At 36.4% G+C, this 25,438-nt stretch overlaps 1 protein-coding gene across 1 annotated transcript in view; it reads left to right on the top strand.

The window, feature by feature from the left end:
- LOC127413416 (netrin receptor UNC5A-like) overlaps nt 1–25,438 on the top strand; it is a 377,604-nt gene that overhangs the window by 236,062 nt on the left and 116,104 nt on the right. Inside the window, exons 3-5 of the mRNA XM_051650562.1 lie at nt 11,893–12,036; nt 19,689–19,792; nt 21,292–21,472. Coding sequence (XP_051506522.1) covers nt 11,893–12,036; nt 19,689–19,792; nt 21,292–21,472 — 429 coding nt within the window. The remainder of the gene's footprint in view (nt 1–11,892; nt 12,037–19,688; nt 19,793–21,291; nt 21,473–25,438) is intronic.

The raw sequence follows: 25,438 nt of genomic DNA, 5'->3' as shown, positions 1-25,438 counted from the left end.
AAATCAATAAAAATTGGTTTATATATTAAACCATATCGTAATGCCTATTTTTGGAACTCCAGTCAGTGAATTAAATACTTTATAAATTAAAACGACTTCCTCTTTATTTGGAACAAGACAAAAATGTCTAAGTAAATAAATAAATAAAAATCAACTTGTTTTCAAAAATCAACCTTACCAAAATGCTAAATATAACAGTTTGCCACATTTCAGTTTAAAATGTTGTTGATAAGTATTATTATTAGTCTATTGTAATAAACTTTGCTCAAGAAACTTGAGATCTTCTCAAAGCAAAGTGACAAAGAAAATAAAACTGCAACGAAAAAATAATCACTTATTGAAGAAAATAATTATCAAATAAATATCACTTCAAAATAAAGAAATAAATGACCGAATTAATGCAGAGTTCATCTTTTGGCTTTAATATTCTTTTGCGTGCTTCATTTTGAGGCAGTAAAACAGATTGCATGTAATATGAGTGATTATCATTGTGCGAACCACAGATGTCGCACCTGTTTTAATAACAAACTCCTGAAGAGGAGAGGAGCTTTTTTGGCCTATTTGGGAGTCGTCCCGTTCTGTGGAGATTTCTTTCTCCATTTTGGGTTTTCCTGGGACAAAAATGATCGAGTAGCGTGTGTGATCCTGCCCTGAGCTCTCCTGTCTCTGGAGCACAAATATCAGGAAGCCTCCTGGACACGCACGCAGTTTGCAGCTCCAGAGACAGCGCATGCCACAGTCATGTGAAACATTTGCGTGTGTCAGATGAGAAGAATATTTCGTGCTTTTAAAGTGCCAAATGCGCAATGCAGGTCATTAAATTTGCTTGGGCGGCCACAGAAAAAATGAAAAAACCGTGTCCATGTTTCTTCTATTTTCTCAGTCTCACATAAAGCCCTGCCCACTGATAGATAAGCCCAAGCTGAGCACATGGATATTTATATATTGCGATATACAGGATATAGCAAAATCTCTATCGGTTGACACTTTATATCGTCACCACGATATATATCGTCAAACTGCCCAGCCCTACTTTAAGCGCTATGCTATGCCATAAGTCATACATGCTAAGTCAGTGGGCATGGCCAGGAAGTTTTGATATTTTCGTGCAAGCATGCGCTAAGTCTAGGCACAAATGTGTTTGGCAAAATTGCATGCGCAAAGCGCTAATGGGTAATTAGTGTAAATGGACTATATGCAATGAAGCACAGAAATATGGACTTACGTTCTTTTGTGCGTTAACAAAATGTTTAATGTTCAATATTGAATGTCAGGCATATTTCTATGACAGTGACACGCTCCTTTTATATGGAACTCCATTTGTATCAGAAAGCACTTCACTTTTTCTACCGGTAGATTTGATTTTGAAAAATGTAAGTTATTAAAACATGAAAATATTCAACCAAAAATAGTTCTAAAAATTAAAATTAAACTTAAAATGAAACTAAAATCTAATCACAAATAACGAATTGGTCAAAAAAATCATATCAAATACAAACATGTTACTCTCTCCAACTTTTTCCACCAGCCCCTTTTACTGACTTAAAAATAACTCTACGACAACAGGTTAAAAAATGGCAATGAAAATTAGATCATAAATACATAATAATTAAATTATTGTATAATTATAATGATTTTTGAAAAATAAACCATGACCTAAAGATAGTTAAACACAAATCTTATAAATATTTGTTTCATAAAACAGCTACAACAGTGATCGTCAGGGGCATAATTTGATGTTCCACTGTATTTTCAGAGTTTGGTCTGGAACTTTATTACCACCCGCTGGTGGAATCTCCAAACTGCAAATGCAGGAACTGAGTTTAGACTTCGCACTGAGATAAGACGTGCTTTTGAAACATCTTAATGCAATGACCTATTTCTCGTGAAAATACCAAATTGCTCTTTGCGCCACTTCATTACCATACAATACACCCACAGATTGTGCACATATAGTGCAAACACTCCCACCCACCCACCGCTTTGCGCTGGCATGAAAATTGCCCTTAGAATTAGCGTTCTCACGAAAATCGGATAAGACGTTGCGCACACGAAAATAGAACCCTATGACTAAAACAAAAAACTGTGCACAAATTAACACTGATTTATGGAATACATTTTCTATGTCCATGTGTTCCCTGGGAATTGAACCCATGACCTCTGTGTTGCTAGGGCCATGCTAGCCAACGGGATCAGGAAATGTCACAAGTCAGATTTGAACTCCTATTTCCCACATGAGCACCACAGCTCAATGTGTTGAAGCGCTTACTGCTAGGCCACAGCTCCAATATTTCCGATCCCTTATGCATTTGTTTACCTCTCTGCCTTTGGCCTTTGTTTTCAGTTCTCAGACGACCAGAACCGATAACGGGTAATGAAAATAGTGTAATGCAAAGAAAGCAAATGACTTGTTTGACAAATAACATGGTAAACATTACATTATTCAACGAAGTTCAAAACACTAATGTGTTTTAAATGCGTGTTTACCTCTCTAATTCAACACTGATGATAAACATCATTACTGCCACTGACGTGTTTATACAGGTGATGAAAGCAATTATCTGTAAGGTTCAACGCATTGGAGTCAGTGGTGGAAAAAAGCCTTGTACTTAGTGAAAGGCACACGCAGATGCTATTTGACAGATACTGTAGTCGTGCATCTTCCCAGTATAAGTCAGTTACCTCTTAATCCCTGCAACCACTGATGAATCTTAGTGCCTTGCAGTCTAGATGTGGCCTAATTGAATTTCCTTGGTCACAATGAAAACATACTCCAACCTGCCAGTTTCAGGCTGCACTTTTGATAAGCAAATGACCTCTGTGGAATTGAGGTCACAGGCAGCAAAAACAAGAGTCATTGGAAAAAAAATAAAGACAAGCCCCAGTATCGACTCAAAAGAGAATAAGGACAGCGATGTTTACTCTGGGTTTGAAAGCTTTGTCTGTATTTCTGGTGCGGGCTCTTTCAGACACACAAACTCTTTCATTTGAAACAACCAAAGTCCTTTGTAGCAGGAGAGAGAAGTGTTACACATTTGAATGGATAACATCCTTGAATATTGCATCTCATTGCCACCTAGTTGAGGAGAACAGTCTCGCTTTAGCAACATTTGCTGCTCCTTTTGGGAGCTTTTGGTGCAGATACAGAGAACAGATGTTTGCCACTGCCATAATATGTAGAAAACTCCAAAGTAATGCTGAGACTGAGAAAACGTTGAGAAAAGGTGTGGAGTATCATAATGGGATGATATTATATATCCCTGGATTCTGTAACTGTCACCCACACAAGACCCATCTGCCCCACAAGATGACCAATATTGCAGGTTCAATACAAGTTAATGCTGTCAATTTAGCTTAATTTATATTGAACCTGGAATATTCCTTCAAATAATTTAAAATATGTTATTTTAAAATAATCTAACTTAATTACAATGCAAAGACACTAATATGTTAGATGTCACTACAAAAAAATGGGGATGGGTTATGAATTTTTAACAATGAATTTTGAAGGTATGCTGCATGTATTGAGTATGGAGATGCACAACATGACTAAAGCATGGAGTAGTAACTCAGAATTTTGATTCAATCACCACAGGCCCTTTTTGTCTTTCAGAGCCTAATAAACAAGTCTACATATCGAAATAATTTCCTCCGTCTGTGGGGGTTTAACAGTATTGGAAGCTGGTGCTCACACGTGACACTCGGTCTAAGAGTCAATTATGCTTTAACTGTCTGACCCCCTCAAGGGAGGGTTGCCACAACGACCTCACTCAAGGGCTCAGGGGTGAACATTTTAATGGTGTTCCAAGTCAAAGACTTCATACTCGGTTAATTACTAATTATACAAATCTGCATTACAGTATTATCATGGCCTATCATGCAGCTAAATCTGTCATGCAGGAAAAGTGAATTTTCATGCCTGGGGAACAGTGTGGGCTATTTGGCATATTCACAGAAGTGAACAGATCTGAATGCGATGGCCTCAGCGGTTCGTCATGAAACGCAGAGGGAGTGTGAGGTTAGAAATCCAGGTAATTGCAGCTTAAAGAAACAAAAAACAATTAATAAAACAGTCAGTGGTTCCTCTGACTATTTCAGGACTATGCCTGTTTCTATTAATTGTATTTTAAATTTTCATGCAAACGATAATTACATTCTCAAAAAGAAAATCACCCCGCTCAATAGTCTTATATCGTAACCATTGCTGCTAATATTAAATTGGTTTCACACCATTTTAATTAAATGCAATGAGAGCAATCAAAGTTCCGACAGTAATGGAAAAACTGGAAATATCAGGGAATTTTAAAGTGTTGTTTTATAGGCATGGGAAAAGTCATGGAAAATAAAATTTTATAAAAGTCTTAAAATGTATTTTAATATATATTTGTCTAGTTATTTTGTGCCCTAAAAAATTTCAGCAGCTAGATGAAAAAAAAAAAATCTTGGAACCCTAAGCAATGCAATTAAAGACCCCATGAAATTAAAATGGGAGTATTAATAGCTTTTAGACCATGTCGGTTTGGTACGTACCTCGGTTTTGGGGTCACGGTTCGATACGAGTTTGGTACAACAGGAAAAAGCAACAAATCCCAAATGCTGGATTTCTTTTCATTTATTTTGAACAGACAGTAGTGCAATTTACAGTTTGTTCCACCTAGTGGCATTTAGTCCCCCCTGAGGTAGTTGGTACAGTACAGCCTCCTTTAGTGTATTAAGCACTAAGCAGTAAACAGAATGCACTCTTGCATAGGCCATATATTTTTTGTAGGGTTGATAAAAAACAAAAGGTATTTGGTCACAATCCGCTACAAAACTGAAAAGCATCTCTTGTGTTGTAAAAGTACAAAATAAATAGAATAATGAAAATAAAACTTGTGCATTAGGAGAAGCCATTCCTGTTTTGGGTCGGTGCATAGATGGTCTCTTCTTCTTCTGCTCTTTTTCCTGTTGTGGCGGTTAGCAAACAGTGTTGCATTACCGCGCACGCCCCCTTCTGGATTGGAGTGTATCACCTGTGACTGAGATGTATTCATGTTCTGACTGCATGCACCGAACCGTAATGTCAATACCGTGACGGTTCGGGACGAATACATGTACCGTTACACCCCTAATATACAGTACTGTGCAAAAGTCTTAGGTACATTATATTTTTCACAAAAACATTTGTCTTAAAATGGTTATTTTATATATTCTGCTTTTAGTGTATCAGTAGGAAATATACATTTTAGATATACAAATAGTATTGAATAGAGGTAGAACAAGGAGTCCTACAACAGATGGCATGGCCCCCACAGAGCCCAGATCTCAACATCATTGAGTCAGTCTGGGATTATTTGAAGTGACAGAAGTAATTGAGACAGACTAAATAGATAAAATAATTGTGGCAAGTTCTCCAAGAAGCTTGGAACAATCGATCTGCCAACAACCTAGAAAAAACTATGTCCAGGTGTACCTAGGAGAATTGGTGCTGTTTTGAAGGAAAATGTGGGCACTCCAAATATTTAATTAGCATTTTTTTATGTTTACTGGACTTTGTATGACATTAACTGATAAAAGAAAACAATTTATGGCATTATTTTTGAAGACATCCTCACTATGCAACATTTTTCACAAGTGCCTAAAACTATTGCACAGTATATATCTATATCTATATATATATATATATATATATATATATATATATATATATATATATATATATATATATATATATATATATATATATATATATATATATATATATATATATATATATATATATATATATAGATATATATATTAGGGATATGCCCGAAGCCAAATACCTTATTAGGAATATTTCTCCTTATGTAAAACGAAGAAACTGAAACATGCTCCTTTTTTTCCTTCTTCTTTAAACTGTGCTACCTCTGTTAAGGCACTATATAAATGTAACTATTATTATTATTATTATTTAACTAAATAATGGTTTCTTATTGAACAAATTCCTGATAGATTTACAGGACTTTTACCTGTTTGTAGGCTATATTGATTTTATTTTCATTTCTTTTAATGTTTGAATTTGTATTTATTATTCACTGAAAAATGTGTGCTTGACATTTCACATTTTGCTTGACACCTCCTGCCTCCAGAATAATGTTGTTATAAATGCACAGACAAACGAAAATACTGTTTCATGCAGATATTAATATCTGAAATACCAGGAGAAACCACAGTTAACAACATATTCCACAGTTAATGTAGTCTACAAATTCAGCTTCATCTGGTAAGAAAAAAAAAAAAAAAAAAAAAAAAAAAAATATATATATATATATATATATATATATATATATATATATATATATATATATATATATATATATATATATATAATAGTTGTATAATAATAATAATAATTATTATTATTATTAGGCTATTATTATGAAAAGGCATATACAAGGCATATTTTATTAATATATATATGTAAGAGTAACATTTAAAAATGGGCATTTAATTTAGTTTTGATGCACTTCCGGTTTAACCACCGCACGCACCCGTTCCTATCCGAGACAGATACAGATAATTTTGTCATATGAACAGATACAGATACAAATACAGATAATGGCTTCGCTGCACACCCCTGATATATATATGTATATATATATATATATATATATATATATATATATATATATATATATACATATATATATATATATATATATCACATACATACATATTTGCTGAGAAAAGCCCCTCAAATAACAATAATTCAATATATAATGATTAAATAATTATAGATAGTAATATTTAAATAATTATAAATAAAATAAAAAAATAGCCTATCATTGGCCTACAGTTCACAGTAATCTATTTTGCATTGAATTCTGTCCGAGATTTCTCATAAGGGCTTGTCTAAGGACGCATCAATGTACACCTGCGTCAGATGGATGCTTTTGAGTGTCTCGGTTGTGTTGCGTCATAAACATTCCATTTTTAGTTCACTGTGTCAAGTTAAACAAAGTTTGAAACTTAACACGTCTTGAGATCCCTGCCTTCGGATTTGTGCTTCATTAAGTTGTGTTTGTACGCAAGAACGTGTTCTCATCTTGTATTGTCTGCTCTCAGTAAGTGTGCTTTGTTCTCTGTCTCTATGAGCTGCGCTTTGCCTATACAGTGAGTTTCGCTTACTGCACCCTGGAGAAAACAGGTGGTACTCCATACTTGAATTGCTCATATGGAAGGAATATTCCTCCTTACATTCCAGGGACATGATTATTGGAGTTAATTTTTTTTAATGCGTTATTTTTTTATATAATTAATCGCACTGAATAAACGTGTTAAATCGACAGCCCTAATATGCACAGTATATAAATTCATTTAAAATGTACAGTCTCTCTCCTTTGGGAAAACAAACTCAACTCAATACAAAAATATTGACAACTCATTTTACACTTACAATTTTTTTTTTATAAATCAAATGCTCTCTAGAATTGAGAATTTCCCTCCCCCAATACAACCTACCTCTGAATAACAATAGCAAGTAGCGAATCATGGCATAGCTTTGATGTAAATTAAAGGTCATTGCCTACTTAAAATAAGGGGAGGAGCCCTTCGATATGTCATGCCCTAACCTCCATATATAAGGAAATAAGGAAATATTTTAACACAGGAAAGAAAAATGTGCTTGTCAAGCTAGTTCATTGGGACTTTAAATGCAATTTTGAATGTACTTATTTTTTCTGGATTACAGAGATTTTGTGCATTGAAACTCATATTTTTGACCCGTTGCAAAAGTGTTTTTAGCCGTCAGCGAGGATTAAAGTTCAGACTTTGTGTTAGAGGAGAGAGATTGTGTGAGAGGTCCATTTTGATGTTGATGCCATGGGTAGCACTGGAGGGCGGTTTAAATCTAACATTTATTGCATGTGCTTCTAATGTGTGCCAAGATAGTGAGACACTGGCTGTCTGTGCTGCCCTATTTCGCTCCTCGCAGAAACTCTCTGCCAAGTACTGATGTATGTGAGGTACATTGATTTGTGACATACAGGTTGGAACAAGAACCCAAATGACCAGATGGATTTGAAGAGTTGGTGTCTTTCAGATCGCTGGGACATCTGAACACACCACAGCTGATTGCAGAATGAGGTTATTTGAGTTGTTTATGCTTATTATGACATGTTTGCACTAAATGGTTGACTGGCCATGGTGGTATCACAGTGCATACCAAAAATATATTTGAATGATCGAATACGCCTATGATGTTTAAAATCGGTTTGAACTTTCCAATGATGTCAAAAATAAATTTGAATGTTTAAATGATTGCAAAAGAAAAAAAAAATATTGTATCAAAAAATCAATTTGAATATTTGGATTTGCATATGATGGACAAAAGTCTATTCAAACATTCAAATGATGGCCAAAATTTTTTTTGAACATTTAAAGGAGCCTTTGATACCCAAAACATGCTGTCTTGGTAGGCAGCTCACTAGGTTTTAAAACCCAGCCCTACTATAGCTTCTAAGAGAGATAACTAAACAAGAGAAAGTAAGAGGAGGAGAGAAAGAGATGAACAGAGAAATTAGAAATTAAGGGGAATGTGGAGATGTTGAGAGGGACTTGGACATCTTCAAGGTCACGCTTTTGTGTTGTGTGATGACCGATAGCCATGGACATGGAGGACAATATCAGAGAGGCTTAGGGTTGAGGAGATGTTCCAGAGATAACAAAAAGAAATTAGGATCTTTGACTAACCCCTTCCTCCATCCTCAAAGAGCTTTCTTATGCATTACACATTTTTTATTGTTGGTGTTGGTTAACTATGAATGATGTTCATTCATAATTGTCAGCTGAAAATGAATCATTTTTTTGCATGACTTCACACCAGTTTTATTCAGCTGGCTACGGCGGACAAATTATCACTTCATACTCTTTTTTTTTCTTGTCCTCTTTCCATTTTTATTTTCAGAAGAGACCCTCAGAGCTGTGGGATAATCCGAACAGCTCATTTCTGAACGGAAACACACATATTGAGTAACTAGAAAAATATCTCCCACTGGAAGCTCACATAAATATTTATATCTGTTTACTTATTAATTCATCTCAGACAGCATATTATTGTTGAGGATTTTCTATTTCAAGGCAGCTTAATGTGGTTTCACATGCCGTACATTTCCTGCATTTAGGAAACAATAATTGTGACATCATCCAATCATCTTTCAGTACTCCATGAATTAACCAAGCAACAGTCTCTTTGCATAAACTTTTTTGCAGCAAACATGTGGTTAATTTGTGGCAAATTTGCAAACATATATATATTTTTTTTTATTACAAAAAGTTTGCAGCTTGGTAGTGCAGTAAACTTTTGGCAACAATGGACAGTTTGCCACTACCTTGCAAAGTTTGTCAGCTGTGATGGATTGCCTGTTGTTGCCACAGGTTTGCCATAGCTGTTTGCCAGTTGTGGTAAAGATTTGCCATTGAACCATTCATTGAATTGTGCACCAGTAGTGGCAAAGATTTGCCATTGAACTGTTTGCGAGTAGTGGCAAAGTTTCACCTTTGAACTCTTCTCCAGTAGTAGGAAAGATTTGCCATTGAACTGTTCACCAAAAGTGGCAAAGATTTGCCACTGAACTGTTTGCGAGTAGTGGCAAAGATTCGCCATTGAACTATTCACCAGTAGTTGGAAAGATTTGCCATTTACCTGTTTGCCAGTAGTAGCAAAGATTTGCCACTGAACTGTTTGCGAGTAGTGCCAAAAGGTTCACCATTGAACTATTCACCATAAGTAGGAAAGATTTGCTATTGAATTGTGCACTAGTAGTGGCAAAGATTTGCAGTTGAGCTGTTTGCGAGTAGTGGCAAAGATTTGCCATTGAACTGTTTGCCAGTAGTGGCAAAAATTTGCCATTTAATTATTCGCCAGTAGATTCAAAGATCTGCATTTTCCTGTCTGCCAATAGTGGCAAATATTTACCATTGAATTGTTTGCCAGTAGTGGCCAAAATTTGCCTTTGAACTGTGCGGCAGTAATGACAAAGATTGACCACTGAACTGTGCAGCAGTAATGACAAAGATTTGCCACTGAATTGTGTGCAAGTAGTGGCAAAGGTTTGCCGTTGAACTGTGTGGCAGTAATGACTAAGATTCACCATTGAACTGTGTGGCATTAATGACAAAGATTTGCCATTGAAATTTGTGCCAGTTGTGGCAAATATTTTCCATTTAATTATTTGCCTGTAGTGGCAAAGATTTGCCACTGAACTGTTTGTAAATAGTGGCAAAGATTTGCCATCGAACTGTTTGCCAGTAGTAGCAAATATTTGCCACTGAACTGTTTGCGAGTAGTGGCAAAGATTCACCATTGAACTCTTTGCCAGTAGTAGGAAATATTTGCCGTTTACCTGTCTGTCAGTAGTGCCAAAGATTCGCCATTTAACTATTCACCATTAGAAGGAAATATTTGCTATTGAACTGTTCACCAGTAGTAGCAAAGATTTGCCATTTAACTGTTTTCCAGAAGTGGCAAATATTTGATATTGAATTGTGCACCAGTAGTGACAAATGTTTGCAATTGAGCTGTTTGCGAGTAGTGGCAAAGATTTGCCATTTAACTGTTTGCCAGTAGAGGCTAAAATTCGCCATTGAAATCTTTGCCAGTAGTTTTAAAGATTTACCTTATAACTGTTTGCCAGTTGTGGCAAAGATTCGTCATTGAACCACTTGCCAGTTGTGGCAAAGATTCACCATTGAACTGTTTGCCGTTAATGACAAAGATTTACCACTGAACTGTGCAGTAGTAATGACAAAGATTTGCCATTGAACTGTGTGCCAGTAGTGGCAAAGATTTGCGGTTGAACTGTTCACCAGTAGTGGCAAAGATTCACCACTGATCTGTGCCCCAGTAGCGGAAAAAAGTTTGCTAGTAGTGGCAATCTGTCCATTGTTGCCAAAGGTTTGCTGCAGGTTCACCACTACTAATGAAGAGCTGCTAATGTCTGGCAATCATGGCAGCATAAGGGCTTTTTACACTTGAAATTGTTATCCTAGAGTCATTATTTCCCTGGATAAACATAATCCTGGGTTATCTTGTTTCATGTTTCACACTGTTCATACTGTACCCTGGATTTGTAATTAGTCCTGGGTAAGTTTTGAGGTTTCACACCTTAAATTTATAAAGTGGGTTTACATACTTATTTGCATATTTATGAGGTCAATTACATTGATTGGAGAAATACAGCTTGTGATGGGCATGCAACTTGTGTTAATAACTGCTTATCAATTAAATCTCTTATCTGTGAAAATGTGGTGACGCAAATCTGCTCTGGCTTACTTACGTCTCCTGAAGCATACTACAAAAACACATGCAATAGTAATACTGTTTCTTCATCACGTCAGTTATTACATTGGTTATCATTGTTCCAAATTTCTAATGGTTTCCCCTCAGACGGTGAAACTACACAGTGCGTGAAAGTTTATGGGACTGTACAAAGTGCATGAATATTTAATGAGGTAAGCACTAAGGCAGTTTTATGATTGGTTTTCTATTGCCAAACAACTCGCTGTAACTTTCTAAAACTGTAACATTTCACAATGTAAACCTTTATCACTGCAATTCGACGTTAACCCCTCAAAAGCAGTGCTAACCCTGTTTCAGAGTTACAAGTGTGAAACGTTGTATGACCCAGAGTTAAAAGTGGCCTTAACCCGGGATTTAAAAAGATAATAACCCAGGGTTAAGCACAGTGTGAAAAGCTCTATATTTGCCATATGTTAACCGCAAGTTTGCAGGAAATAAACCATTTTTGCAAGGGTCTAGCGTCCGCCTCAGCTGAAAGAGTGAAAGTCTCAGATCGCCTCTCTTTGTCTCTTTCAATGGCGATATATTTGGATTGGTGAGCTGAATGTTTGCTGTATCTGGTTTGCTCTCAGGGCTTCCGGTGATGCAGGTGAAGATTGACATCTCAAGACAGCAGGTAGAGAAGATCTTCGGCCTGGAGGATTACTGGTGTCAGTGTGTGGCCTGGAGCACTACAGGAACCCAGAAGAGCCAAAAGGCATATGTGCGCATCGCCTGTGAGTTCAGCTTTGCTAATCTGCAGAATCTGTGATAAAGTGATACATGTCTAGCAGAATGTATTTAATGGCCCTGAAAGGCATTTGCACAATAATAATGTAATAGCATTCAATAACAATCTGCAAACAAATAATGCTAGAGCTTTTTTCAGAACTAACATCACTTTTCCAGTCATTTTTGCAATTACATTTAACCAACTGGTCTCAAGGTGATTTTTACTGGATGTATAAAGTCTGTTCTCTCTCAAGTTCACACAGATATGCTAAGAGAGTAACCACTGGTGTAGTTCATCACATTAACTATGGACATTAACTATTAGCTATATAGTTTTATCATTTGAACCTATTTGTGAAATGATTTTCTTACATTTTGCTTGTGACATCTTTCTGTAAAATAAAAGCCACTTGCTTTGATATCAAATGCAATGAAATATAGAGGTGCATCTCAATAAATTAGAATGTCATGGAAAAGTTAATTTATTTCAGTTATTCAACTCAAATTGTGAAACTCGTGTATTAAATAAATTCAATGCACACAGACTGAAGTAGTTTAAGTCTTTTGTTCTTTTAATTGTGATGATTTTGGCTCACATTTAACAAAAACCCACCAATTCACTATCTCAAAAAATTAGAATATGGTGACATGCCAATCAGCTAATCAACTCAAAACACCTGCAAAGGTTTCCTGAGCCTTCAAAATGGTCTCTCAGTTTGGTTCACTAGGCTACACAATCATGGGGAAGACTGCTGATCTGACAGTTGTCCAGAAGACAATCATTGACACCCTTCACAAGGAGGGTAAGCCACAAACATTCATTGCCAAAGAAGCTGGCTGTTCACAGAGTGCTGTATCCAAGCATGTTAACAGAAAGTTGAGTGGAAGGAAAAAGTGTGGAAGAAAAAGATGCACAACCAACCGAGAGAACCGCAGCCTTATGATTGTCAAGCAAAATCGATTCAAGAATTTGGGTGAACTTCACAAGGAATGGACTGAGGCTGGGGTCAAGGCATCAAGAGCCACCACACACAGACATGTCAAGGAATTTGGCTACAGTTGTCGTATTCCTCTTGTTAAGCCACTCCTGAACCACAGACAACATCAGAGCCGTCTTACCTGGGCTAAGGAGAAGAACTGGACTGTTGCCCAGTGTTCCAAAGTCCTCTTTTCATATGAGAGCAAGTTTTGTATTTCATTTGGAAACCAAGGTCCTAGAGTCTGGAGGAAGGGTGGAGAAGCTCATAGCACAAGTTGCTTGAAGTCCAGTGTTAAGTTTCCACAGTCTGTGATGATTTGGGGTGCAATGTCATCTGCTGGTGTTGGTCCATTGTGTTTTTTGAAAACCAAAGTCACTGCACCCGTTTACCAAGAAATTTTGGAGCACTTCATGCTTCCTTCTGCTGACCAGCTTTTTCAAGATGCTGATTTCATTTTCCAGCAGGATTTGGCACCTGCCCACACTGCCAAAAGCACCAAAAGTTGGTTAAATGACCATGGTGTTGGTGTGCTTGACTGGCCAGCAAACTCACCAGACCTGAACCCCATAGAGAATCTATGGGGTATTGTCAAGAGGAAAATGAGAAACAAGAGACCAAAAAATGCAGATGAGCTGAAGGCCACTGTCAAAGAAACCTGGGCTTCCATACCACCTCAGCAGTGCCACAAACTGATCACCTCCATGCCACGCCAAATTGAGGCAGTAATTAAAGCAAAAAGGAGCCCCTACCAAGTATTGAGTACATATACAGTAAATTAACATACTTTCCAGAAGGCCAACAATTCACTAAAAATGTTTTTTTTATTGGTCTTATGATGTATTCTAATTTTTTGAGATAGTGAATTGGTGGGTTTTTGTTAAATGTGAGCCAAAATCATCACAATTAAAAGAACCAAAGACTTAAACTGCTTCAGTCTGTGTGCACTGAATTTATTTAATACACAAGTTTCACAATTTGAGTTGAATTACTGAAATAAATTAACTTTTCCACGACATTCTAATTTATTGAGATGCACCTGTACATTTGTAAGTGTGGCTTAAGGTTCTAATGACCTTTTGGGGCCACTAGTGTATGTTACTTGTTACATAAATAGCATCTCTAATTAAATTAATTTGTCTCTAATGTCTTTAGAGTTTTCTTTAATGTCCTTGCCCAGTCCTCAATGGAGTGTTTTCATAGTGATATGCTTTCTATTAAAAGTTTTTTTCAAAATTACATTAGCCAATCAATCTAAACACTTACGTTCTTTGCTCCCTGAGGCTCATTGATTCAGTTGGTTTTATATGACTTATTTAATGTTTGATTGGTAAGTTTGATCAGGAAGAGCCAGTGGCAAGAAAATTCTGCTAATCTGCAATGTAACTCTGAGTAATTGCCTCAAGAGGCTGTGGTTTTGATATCTCTGTGTGATAAGGCGATTAAACACCAGGAAACCACTCTGCCACACACTGAACAAATATGAGCTCTTACTTTTAAGTGATGTCTAAGGGAAGAGGATACAGTGATATTTGTGTCTAAACAATGATTAAAGCATCTTGCGATCAAATTCAAATTGTGATTTATCTCTGTGTAGTGCTTATAAATATTCTGAATGAATACAATGTATCCTTAACAGAAATTAGCCTTTACTTAGATTTCACTGGAATTTTAAAGGAATAGTTCCCCAAAAAAATTAAATTCTGTTATCATTTACTCATTCTCATGTTGGTCCAAATCTGTATGACTAACTTATTTCTGTGAAACACAAAAGGAGATGTTTTGAAGAAGGTGGTCTTTCCCATACAATGAAAGCGTACATTGACCAAAGGCTGTCAAGCTACAAAAATGAAAGAAAACACCATAAAAGTAACGTAAAGCTGTTCCATACAACTGGTGCAAAATATTCCAAGTCTTCTGAAGCCATAGACAGAACAGAAAGAAATGTAAGTAATTATTTACTAAGGAGGCACCAGTCCATTACTTTGATCAGTATCGGCTCCGATACTGATGTTTTTAACTGGATCGGGTATTGGTTTGACGAGCCCGATCCAAATCCGATACCATGTGTTAGTCATGGTCGTTACCGTCAAGCTCCAAAAATGGCATAAAAGAACCATAAAAGCACCATTAAAGTAGTCCATATTACTTGTGCATTAAATTTAAAGTCACTTGAAGACATACAATTGCTTTGTGAATTTTAAAAGACTGCGTTTAATAAATAAATGTATACAGTAGTCTGCATGTGCAACGCACTTCAGTAAATGAGCGGTGCTCTGTTGTGTCACACACACACACACATAGCATGAGCGAGCTGATGACGCGCTGCTGTTTTTAGCTCTCAAAGCAGCACGCAATATGTGAGTGCTCCACACAAACTACATATCAGATATAGATGCTCGATAGTTTGATTCACTTATAAAAAGCATTGAGATCGTAATTCACCAGATTTTGAATGAAACATATATTAAACCACTGTGAACAACAACAACAACAACAACAACAACAACAAAAATGGTTATGGACTATTTAAAAATAAAGTTTTTCATAATAGGCTGCTAATTTTTTATGTACCGTTATCTTTTTTTAAATTATTTTTTATAAAATACCTACCCCCACTCAGTTCCACACAGTGAGGTGTAGATATTCTAAACTGATTAAGAAAAAACAACAACACTGGTATCGGTATCGGCCGATACTGAGAGTTCCAGTATCGCAGTCGGATCGGGAGAGAGAAAATGGTATCGGTGCACCCCTATTATTTACTGAAAATCTTCCCTTGGACCACAGCTTGAACATTTCTCAAAATAGCTCCTTTTATGTTCCATGGAAGAGAGAAAAAAGTTTGAACAACATGAATGAGTAAATGATGACAGAATTGTTATTTTTGGATGAATTATTCCTTTAAAATGTCTTACCTATTTATCTCATTAAACTCAAATATGTCCCATTTTTAGGACACAGACACACAAGGCTGAAATCCCACATCACCTTTCAAAATGCTTTAACAAACCTCTCTGTCTCCAAGTTTTCCCTTTAAAGTCACGGCAAACTCATCTAAGGACTCAATCACCATCTAATCCTTTGTGCCTCCCTTATTCCCATTAAATCCTATTTAATTAAATTGAATGTCAAAGAACCCTCTTCACCTCTTAATGTTTGCATATGCTTGATTGGTGAAGACAGGCATGACATCTGTTTTGAGAAAAAAAAATGATTGGCAGTGCCAATCGCCTTCATTGAGAATGAAATTGTCTCAAATCAACTCCTATCTTTTTTTCTGAGAAAAATTTTTTAGGCAAGCTTTTCTTGTCATAACAGCAATAAACATTTATGCAAATATTGTTGAGAAATTGTACCATCTGTAGTCAAAAGGGGAACCACAGCCCTCCATCAAGAGTAATTCAATTTTGACAAGCAAATACAATTGCATCAACACTTGTCCCGGGGGTTTTAGGTATAGTGGGTGGTCGCACGGATACCATAGCCCTAGTGAGGTATTGGGTAAAGGGAGAAGATAATGCAATTTCTTCATGTTGATGCTTTTGCCTGGGGGCAACTGAGAGCCATTCTCTGAAGCAGCCAAGCAGGCTGTAATGAGCACTCGGGTCTGTGAAATGAAGCCTTCTAACAGAGAAAGGCCATTCAATGCTCCTATAAAACTTAACAGTCCATACAACTCCAATGATATACATTGAGGAACTCCACACACACACACACACACACACACACACACACACACACACACACACACACACACACACACACAAACATGGATAATATTAGAAAATTGATCATCAATTTACCTTCTTGGTATACATTTATACATTCTGGCTCTGTTTATGATAGGAATGTTAAAAACTGGGTGGGTTGCCTGACTAGTCGACAAATCTTAAGGATGTTTTGTAAAGTTAGGCTGGTTTTGGGTTCACCGTGTTATTGTTTTTAAAAAACGTCTTGACAAATGCAATGGAATGGAACAGAATGTAGAGGTTTGGAGATGTGTTTTTAAAACTTAGATTATTTTTAATGGTCTTAATGCAATGCTAGTGGCAGGATGCTCAAAATCAGTGCAGGACATGACGCAACAACCAAAGGCATCCATCTGAATGTGCTTTAAAGTATTCTAAAATGCTTTAAAGGGGAATTAATTTAAAGATGCTATTTTTACTATTTAGTAGCATGCTAATAAAAGCACAAAAAAGTGTACATTTAAAAATACACAAGGCATGTACTGTATAAGAATAATATAAAATATTCAACCTTGCTAATTGACTAGTCGGTTGTTGGACGACTAGACAGCTATTGTGATCCATCTCTTTACTCACACAGACACACATTACTAAATATGACATGGATAATGTTAGATTGAAGGGGTCATGACGTGACATAAAATGATTTCTGATTAATCACAAAAAGGCAAATAACTGAAAGTTACAACAAATAAAATAACAGCAGTGTATCTCAAATCGGCAAGAAGTAAAGCTAAGCAGTACACACTAATCTGCATAATTAATTCATTTCACAGATCATTGCTGGGAACTGCCGCGCGGCTTCTTATAACAGTATTATTAGACACAGATCTCACACCTTGCTGAATAATGTGCAAGTGTGACAGAAACACAGGAAATAAGTTATGAAAAATATTGCTTTGTGGCTATTTGAGTCTTTGAGGCTTATTTTGTGTAAAGGATAGCAGGATCAGCGCTTGTCAAATCATTAGGGCTTTTCACGTTTTCTCAAGAATAATCTGCTGGGGAAGGAATTCAGACTCTGCCAATATAAAGACGCAAAAAAACTCACATAGAGTGAAAATATGAGCAATTCATATAGAAAATAGCCAAATCATCCTATCTGCAAAGATGTCTTCTCTCTAAGAGGTATGTGTTTATTCTTTACATTTGTTCACAAATATATATTTCGAGTTTGAGTGTTGTGTTTATAGGTCCAATATAATATTCTGTAGTTACCTGATTTTCACTGATGTTTTAACTTTTATTCAATTTTGCACACATTCTGGCCTACTCTAAATAAACTTTTATGCATAGTTATGTGGGTAGTTAAAATGGAATTCCAAGCATTGTCAGCAGTGTCCTATACTATTTCAACTAAAACTATTTTAAACAGCATTTTCTTATTTTGTGTTACTTTAATGGGTAACACTTACGGTTGTATTTGTTAACACTATATTAGTTAACATGAACTCTCAATTAACAATACTTAATAATCTTGGTTAATGTTAATTTCTACATATACTAGTCAATTTTTAACATTAAACATTGTATAAGTTAACATTAGTTAATACAATATGAACTAACATGAACAAACAATAAGCAATTGTATTTTATAAATTGACTAATAAGCCAAGATTAATAAATGCTGGAAAATTTTATTATACATTGATAATGATACCTAATGCAACCTTTATTGTAAAATGTTTCCCAGTAATTATCATACTTGCAGTTTCCATGACCTCATATTAATTGAGACATTGGTTTATTTGTACTTCTAGAAAAAAGTTGAAAGGCGATCAGAATAAGGCGCTAAAATGGTGACTTGTCACAGCAACTAAAATACACATATTCTCTTATACATGCATGTACATTTTAACCTAACATCTTCATGTTGGGAAAAAAAGCTATTGGACATCTTATTTGTCATCTACATAGCTATACAGTATAGTGCTTCTTTTTTTAGTGCTTTCTATATAAAGAATCTAATCATCTCGTTTGCTGTGGTTTTATGGATGTTTTAAAATTATGACAATGTTCACACCAGGGGGCCCATTTTCATGATTTTGCCTAGGGCCCTGCCCCTTGTGATATAGGGAAGTCGTTGATGTAGAGAAAGAGGCATTTTTGCAGCTTGGTTTCAATAAATGCTTTTATTGCATTAGGGATTAAGTTTTGAGTATGTTTTTATAGTAGAAAGACATTATATGTCAAAATATCAAGGAAAATTATAAGTCATGTCTCAGGAAAAGTGTATACAGGTCTGAAGTCAGCACAAATATTACCCCATTTGACTTTCGTGGATATTTAAATATATTTTATTCACGATTCATCTCCGTATGCCGGCGAGTCTGATATGTGACTGGCGAGTACACATGCCTACCTACATCTCTCATTCAGAAGTTACAAATGTTTTGTCTTGTTTTCTGGCCTGATTTGGTCACAATATTACAAAATGTCTGTGATGATCCTGTCTGTAATAATAAGTTTACATTTTAGTCTGGTGGGGTGAATAAAGTCTGTGCTTCATATACTTATGATATGTTATTTATTGACTAGCATAAGTATGTATAAACATTAAATATATACTGTATGTTGGCATTATAGTGCTTTTTTATTTATTAAAATGTGTTACAATTATGACATTCCTTTATATAGTCGGGATATTATAAATTTAACATCGTACTATGTGCATTTCCAGTTTAATTTTATCCAATTTTATATATATATATATATATATATATATATATATATATATATACATTTATCCATTCTCTCCCCCTTCATTGCTGCTTGACTTGTTATTGACTTATATATTTTCATGTATTTTGTAAATGTTTTCTATCTGTTTCTATCTGCATTTCATTGTACAGTGAAGCTGTTTCTCTCTGTGCATGACACTAAAGAACTTGATGTGACTTGACAAATGTATTTTAATTATTTTTTCAGACCTGAGGAAGAACTTTGAGGAGGAACCACTGGGTAAGGAAGTAGCGCTGGATCAGGAAGTTCATCTCCGCTGTCATCCTCCAGAAGGTGTTCCTCCCGCAGAGGTGAGAGGAACAAGTAAACATGTTAAAACCCAACAACTCTGCTAATTATCCCTCTCATTAATGTATGCACACAAATACATGACCGAGCCAGAGATCTGGAGCATCTTGTGACGTCTTCCCGCCATAATCCATCTGTTCTGTCAGCTGGACTTGGACGAGGAGGCACATTGAGTGATTTGGCAGCTCTTGGAGTCCCATCAATAATACATGTATTTTTGCACTGGTGCAGGACTGGACCAGCCTTTGACCAGCTGTTTTCAAATGCTCAATGTCTGTCCAGACTTCCAATCCAAACCAATAACAGCAGTGGCAACAACATATCAGTGCTGCTTCCTTAAAGTATGGTCATATTAAATATTCAACTTTTAAAGTTCCCTAGACTTTTGACTTTTCATTCTGGTTCTTTTCTATCTGGTATTTTTTAATATTCTTGTACTGTATTAATTTGGAAACAGGCCATCAAAGATGAGCATACTGCAAAAAATGTTGTCCTAAAGACCTGTATGGTAACTTGAGAGGAGGGGTAAAAAAAAGCTGATATACAGTGCAGTTTTGTAATCCTCCTTTGTTAAAGCAAGTATTAATAATGTAATAAATATAATTGAACAATATCAGACAAGCAAGCAATGGCGCATTGTACGTAATGTCTTCATGGCTTTTTTTTTTTTTTTTGCTTCAGCATTCTTATTAACATAAATTTAAAATGGAGTAATTGACATTTCAGACAAAATATGCCTAGATATTTTGCTTATTTTTCCTTCACCAAAGAAAATATTTCCAAAAGGACTAAAGCAGGACTAAATAAGGAGTGTGATACTTGTCCAATCAAATAAGTGAACCGTGTGATTTTTTTTGTATATTTTTGCATTTCATAGCGACGACAGCTTTTGATAATTATATTGCGTGCTTCATTAGGTAGTTAATTAAATAGTACATTAAACATTTAAATGTGCATTTCTTCAGAAAGTGAAGATATGAAAATCTTGATGGTAAATGTTGAAATAGCACAGTGTTTCAGAGAAAGATGAACTTGATGTGATTTTTGCGCATTTTCATTTGCAACCACTATGACATTTACATTTCGCAAGCACCAAGTTGTGTGAAAGTCTTATAAAGTTAGATATAGAAGGTAAATCTCAAACACATGAGAATCACACTTATGTATTCTATTGTTACCCATGGATAATATTGTATCGCAAGATCTCTGGGACACAATTCCCACCTTCAGTAACTATTTCTGATCTGATTTCTGAAGTTTTTTATATTTTTATTTTTTAAGTGTAGATTTTTTTTTAAGCAAACAGAAAGAAAATGTTAATCTGCTTCTCCACTCCCTGATGGCACCATAAAATGCCTGCTAAACCTTAATATCTTCTACCCAGGAAGTGGTCTTGGGAACAGCCCAGAACTGCTGCTGGAGCCGGGGGCATACTGAGTGTTTTCCATTCGTTTGAGCCAGATTGAAGCTGTGAAATGATTTACCCTGTGTACATCTCTAGGTGGAGTGGCAGAGAAATGAGGAGCTGATCGACCCCGAGACTGACCCCAATTTCTTCATCACTGTGGACCATAATCTCATCATCAAACAAGCCCGCCTGGCCGACACCGGCAACTACACCTGCGTGGCCAAGAACATTGTGGCCCGTCGCAAGAGCTCTTCAGCTACTGTGATTGTCTATGGTGTGTTTCTTCTCATACTTTTGTTCCACTCTTTGATCACAGATAAAGTGCCTTTAACTTTCAACTGTCTGACAAATGTTTGGAATGGTTTGGACCCAGAGGCAGGAGTAATTTACTGAGCGTCAGACTAGCTTTGATGGACAACTCTGTTTTGGTCAGACTTTGAGAACAAATTTACTGACTGCTTTCCTTCACGACAATGTACCATGATTTTTACTATAGTACTGTTAGCTGTTGTACCTAATGGATTTTTTTTATTATATTTTGGATTGTAGCAGGGTAAGGAATGTGCAAGGAGGAGGCGGGAACCGGCTGAACAGTCAATGTAAAGTATAATGATATAAATGAACTTAAAACAACATAAAACATAAAGACACACAGACACACACAACGCGGCCACGTGTATCTCTCTCTCTCTAACTGGTGCTTCCTCTGCCCTTTGGAGGATGACAGAGCGCTCCTCCCCCGGCGGATGGCAGCGAGCCTTCCGACCCCTAGCGGATGGAACCTCTCCTCCCCTTCTCGGCGGACGGCAGCGGTTCCTCCAGCCTCCTCCTTGTCACATGGATTTTTTTGGATTATATTCATATTAAATAATCTGTTAGAGGAATGTTGGGATCTAGATTTCTTTACTATCCTGTCCATGCTGAAGAGATCAGCTTAGACCAGCATGAATTTCCATGCTGGTTTATGCTGGTTGCTTCTGGTTTGGAGCAGGTCTAGGTGGTGGTCCTTCACAGGCATGTTTGTCACCAGCACTGTTTAGCTGGTGAAGAGGATGAACTAGCATGGTCTTTTTAGTGAATCTGTTTGATCAAGGATTTCTTGCTGGTTAAGCTAATTAAAAAGCCTGGTTGGAGACACCAGCACATCAGTATTCAATCCTGGGGCCGAAAATATCCTTAAGAAAAAAAGTAAAAAAAAGTTTGTAGGGTAAATTATAAGAAGTTCATAACAATTGGACCCAAATATTATGATGTGAACAGAGACCAGCAAGGCAGTTGGAGGTGGGAGGAAACAAACTCAGATTTGGACTAAATTGAACCAAGTGTGAAAGCACCCTATATCATAGCAAAAATTATGTGTCCATTTAGTATTAAAGGAAAATTCTGTGGTAATTACAAGTTAAGCTCAATCGTGATTTTTTGTGGCTTAATGCTGATTACCACAAAAATCTGTCTCGACTCGTCCCTCCTTTTCTTTTAAAAGGCAAAAATCAAGGTTAGAGTGAGGCCCTTACAATGGAAGTGAATGGGGACCATTTTTGGAGGGATTAAAGGCAGAAATGTGAAGCGTATAATTTTATAAAAGCACTTATATTATTTCTTCTGTTAAAACTCATGTATTATTTGAGCTGTAAAGTTGAATAAATCATAATTCTTTCGGTCGTTTTAGGGTTTACAGCATCTTGGCAACGAAGTTGTAAAATTGGATATAACTTTACACAGAAAAGGTCAAGGCGGGTGTACATGGTGCAAATTTCGGCTGTCGTGTGAGCTCCCGACCTATTTTTTCCAGTCGGGAGAGATCACGTGGAATCTGTGGGTGCTCGTGTGGTCGCAGCTTGCATCGTGTGAGAGGAATTAGGAATAGAGCCGAGCGGTTTACGAGCAGCTCACGACCTCCTGGTAATTTTTTTAAAAGTTTAAAAAATTCGGGCCAATTTGCCGATCTACCTGAAGTTGACCAATCAAGAAAAGGTGTTACAACTCACACGATCAATGTAAACTAAGTGTTCATGAAGCTTTTACACATTTGTAGAAAATGGTCATGTTAAAACTGTTTTCCCCATATTATTCATGACCACATCACTGGGACAGATTCTACAGAATGGGCATGCTGTTTTCTGCTCTTCAAACAAATAATTTGCCATACGGGTTGCGCTAGAAAATAATATTTATCACTCTGATGGACAGTTTTCAAATTTCTGACATGGTCTATTTTTATTCATCATACTTGCATTCATTTCAGTTCTAGGGTGACATTTAGGGGGGTATAGCATCTGTTATAATTGTATATGCACACGATAGTGGATATGTGATAGAAGAAATCAAGCGCAAAGGATTTCTAGGTTGAAAGTTCTACCTGTCAATCAGCCGCTGTGCTAAAACAAGATTTTTAAACTTTGCTACATGTGGCTTTAAGCACATTCACATGGATGAGAAGACTTCACAGATCTTCTTCAGAATGTCTGCTATCAACATGCAAGCAGTGACCCAGATGAGAAGGATGTAGCTACATCTAAAGCTGAATAATACAGGTAGCCTACTCCACTAAAATAATTGAAATCTGCACTAAACGTCATGTTTGCGCTTAAATTAAATCCAAGTATAACCATAAAAAATGGTGCACGAATTTTCCACACTTTCTTTTTAATCTTGTTCATTTTGCGTACTTTATTATCATGCAGTAACTGGCAGCAACACACTGACGTTATGATTGATGTATGCAGTCATAAATTCACACAACATCTCTTCGAAATCTCAGTCTGTCAAATGTTGGACAGCATTTGTAATAAGTATCCTTTTTTTGTTTTTTTAATCGGCTGATGAGTTTTCAGCTAATGCAGCCCCCATGCCAGTCTTCTTTTTTATTTCTAAATAGCAAGCTATGAGGAATTAAAGCAATGTCCTCATCTGGCTTTATGTCTTATAATAATAAATAGCACAAAAATTCAAGCGATTGCTCCGGAATTCGCCAGGTCGTAAAGTCATGTCGCGCATAATTGTACCTGTACAATCGACCTCCCAAGAGTCAGAACTCGCACCATGTACGCCCGGCTTTAGTAAGCGATTTTATCACACTAAAATTGTTTACATTTTGACAGTGAGTATTTTAACATTTACGGATTGGCCCCATTCAGTTCCATTGTAAGCCTCACTGTAACCCAGATTTATGCTTTTATTAAATAAAAGAGCGGGAAAAGACTAAATGAATTGCCGTGGCAATCAAAATCATGCCACAAAGGCTGCCAAATGAGCTTGACTTTCAAATATTCCTTGAACTGTAGCTTGGTTTCTCTTAAACTGCTTATTGTAGCCAAATACAACAGAATCTCAGCATACAAATTTAGGGGCAAAGCAGCCAAGCAGTGTGTGAGAAATCTCAGTAGAGCTTACAACACTCACACTGTAGTTCAGCTTGTTGAATTAATGGCAGAAAGTTGCTAATGAATTGGCTTTATAAGCTAGCTGACCTTTATTAAAATTCACAGCTGCAGAGCATTGCTAACCCAGAGGGGTCCCAGGACAAGAGCCGCTCTAAAGGTAGCATGCATTACAACCCCGAACACGCTTTCTGCTGATCCGGACAGAGTCAATCACACATGACGCATAGTACAGTACAGATCTACCAAGGATACTCTAGTACCTCTTTACCACAACCACAGAGAAAGTCATGCAAACAATAAAGAATGTTTGCTTTTTTCGAGACTTCATACGTAACTTAGCAGTTTGATTAATTAAGCATATATTTATTAAGCATAAATATAACAAGGGACAACTACTGTATGTGATGATTTGCGTTAAACTGGAATAAATATGGGAATCAATTTAAAGTGCTTTTTAACTTGGTGACAGTCAATCAACGCAATCAGCATGTTTTATTTAATTGACAAAAAAGGAACTAAACTGTCAATTATTTCTCAGATGAAGGGAGATTAGATAAGTTCTTAAATTTTGTTTGAATTACGTACTTTGAGGCCATTTTGATGGAAGGCGCCGCAAAGAGATGAGAAATGTGAACCGAGAAAATTTTTGCTCTTTTGTTTGCGTTTTTATGATGTCAATCAAGGCAGCCCTCATGCAGGGAAAAGGAGAAATGGCACATGAATGGTAGGTGCTCTGCCATACAATTTGATGTTTCAAACTGTGCAGTGTTCCTTAAGCAATTTGCTACCATTGTAAAAATTAATTAAAGACAAATTCCCTGTGAATAGCTTTTGATCAAAAGAACTATTAGGCACAG

Source organism: Myxocyprinus asiaticus, chromosome 22 (assembly GCF_019703515.2).
Source record: "Myxocyprinus asiaticus isolate MX2 ecotype Aquarium Trade chromosome 22, UBuf_Myxa_2, whole genome shotgun sequence".
NCBI classification, from domain to species: Eukaryota; Metazoa; Chordata; class Actinopteri; order Cypriniformes; family Catostomidae; genus Myxocyprinus; species Myxocyprinus asiaticus.
Note: the sequence above shows the minus strand (reverse complement) of the source record. Positions and strands in the feature narration are given on the sequence as shown.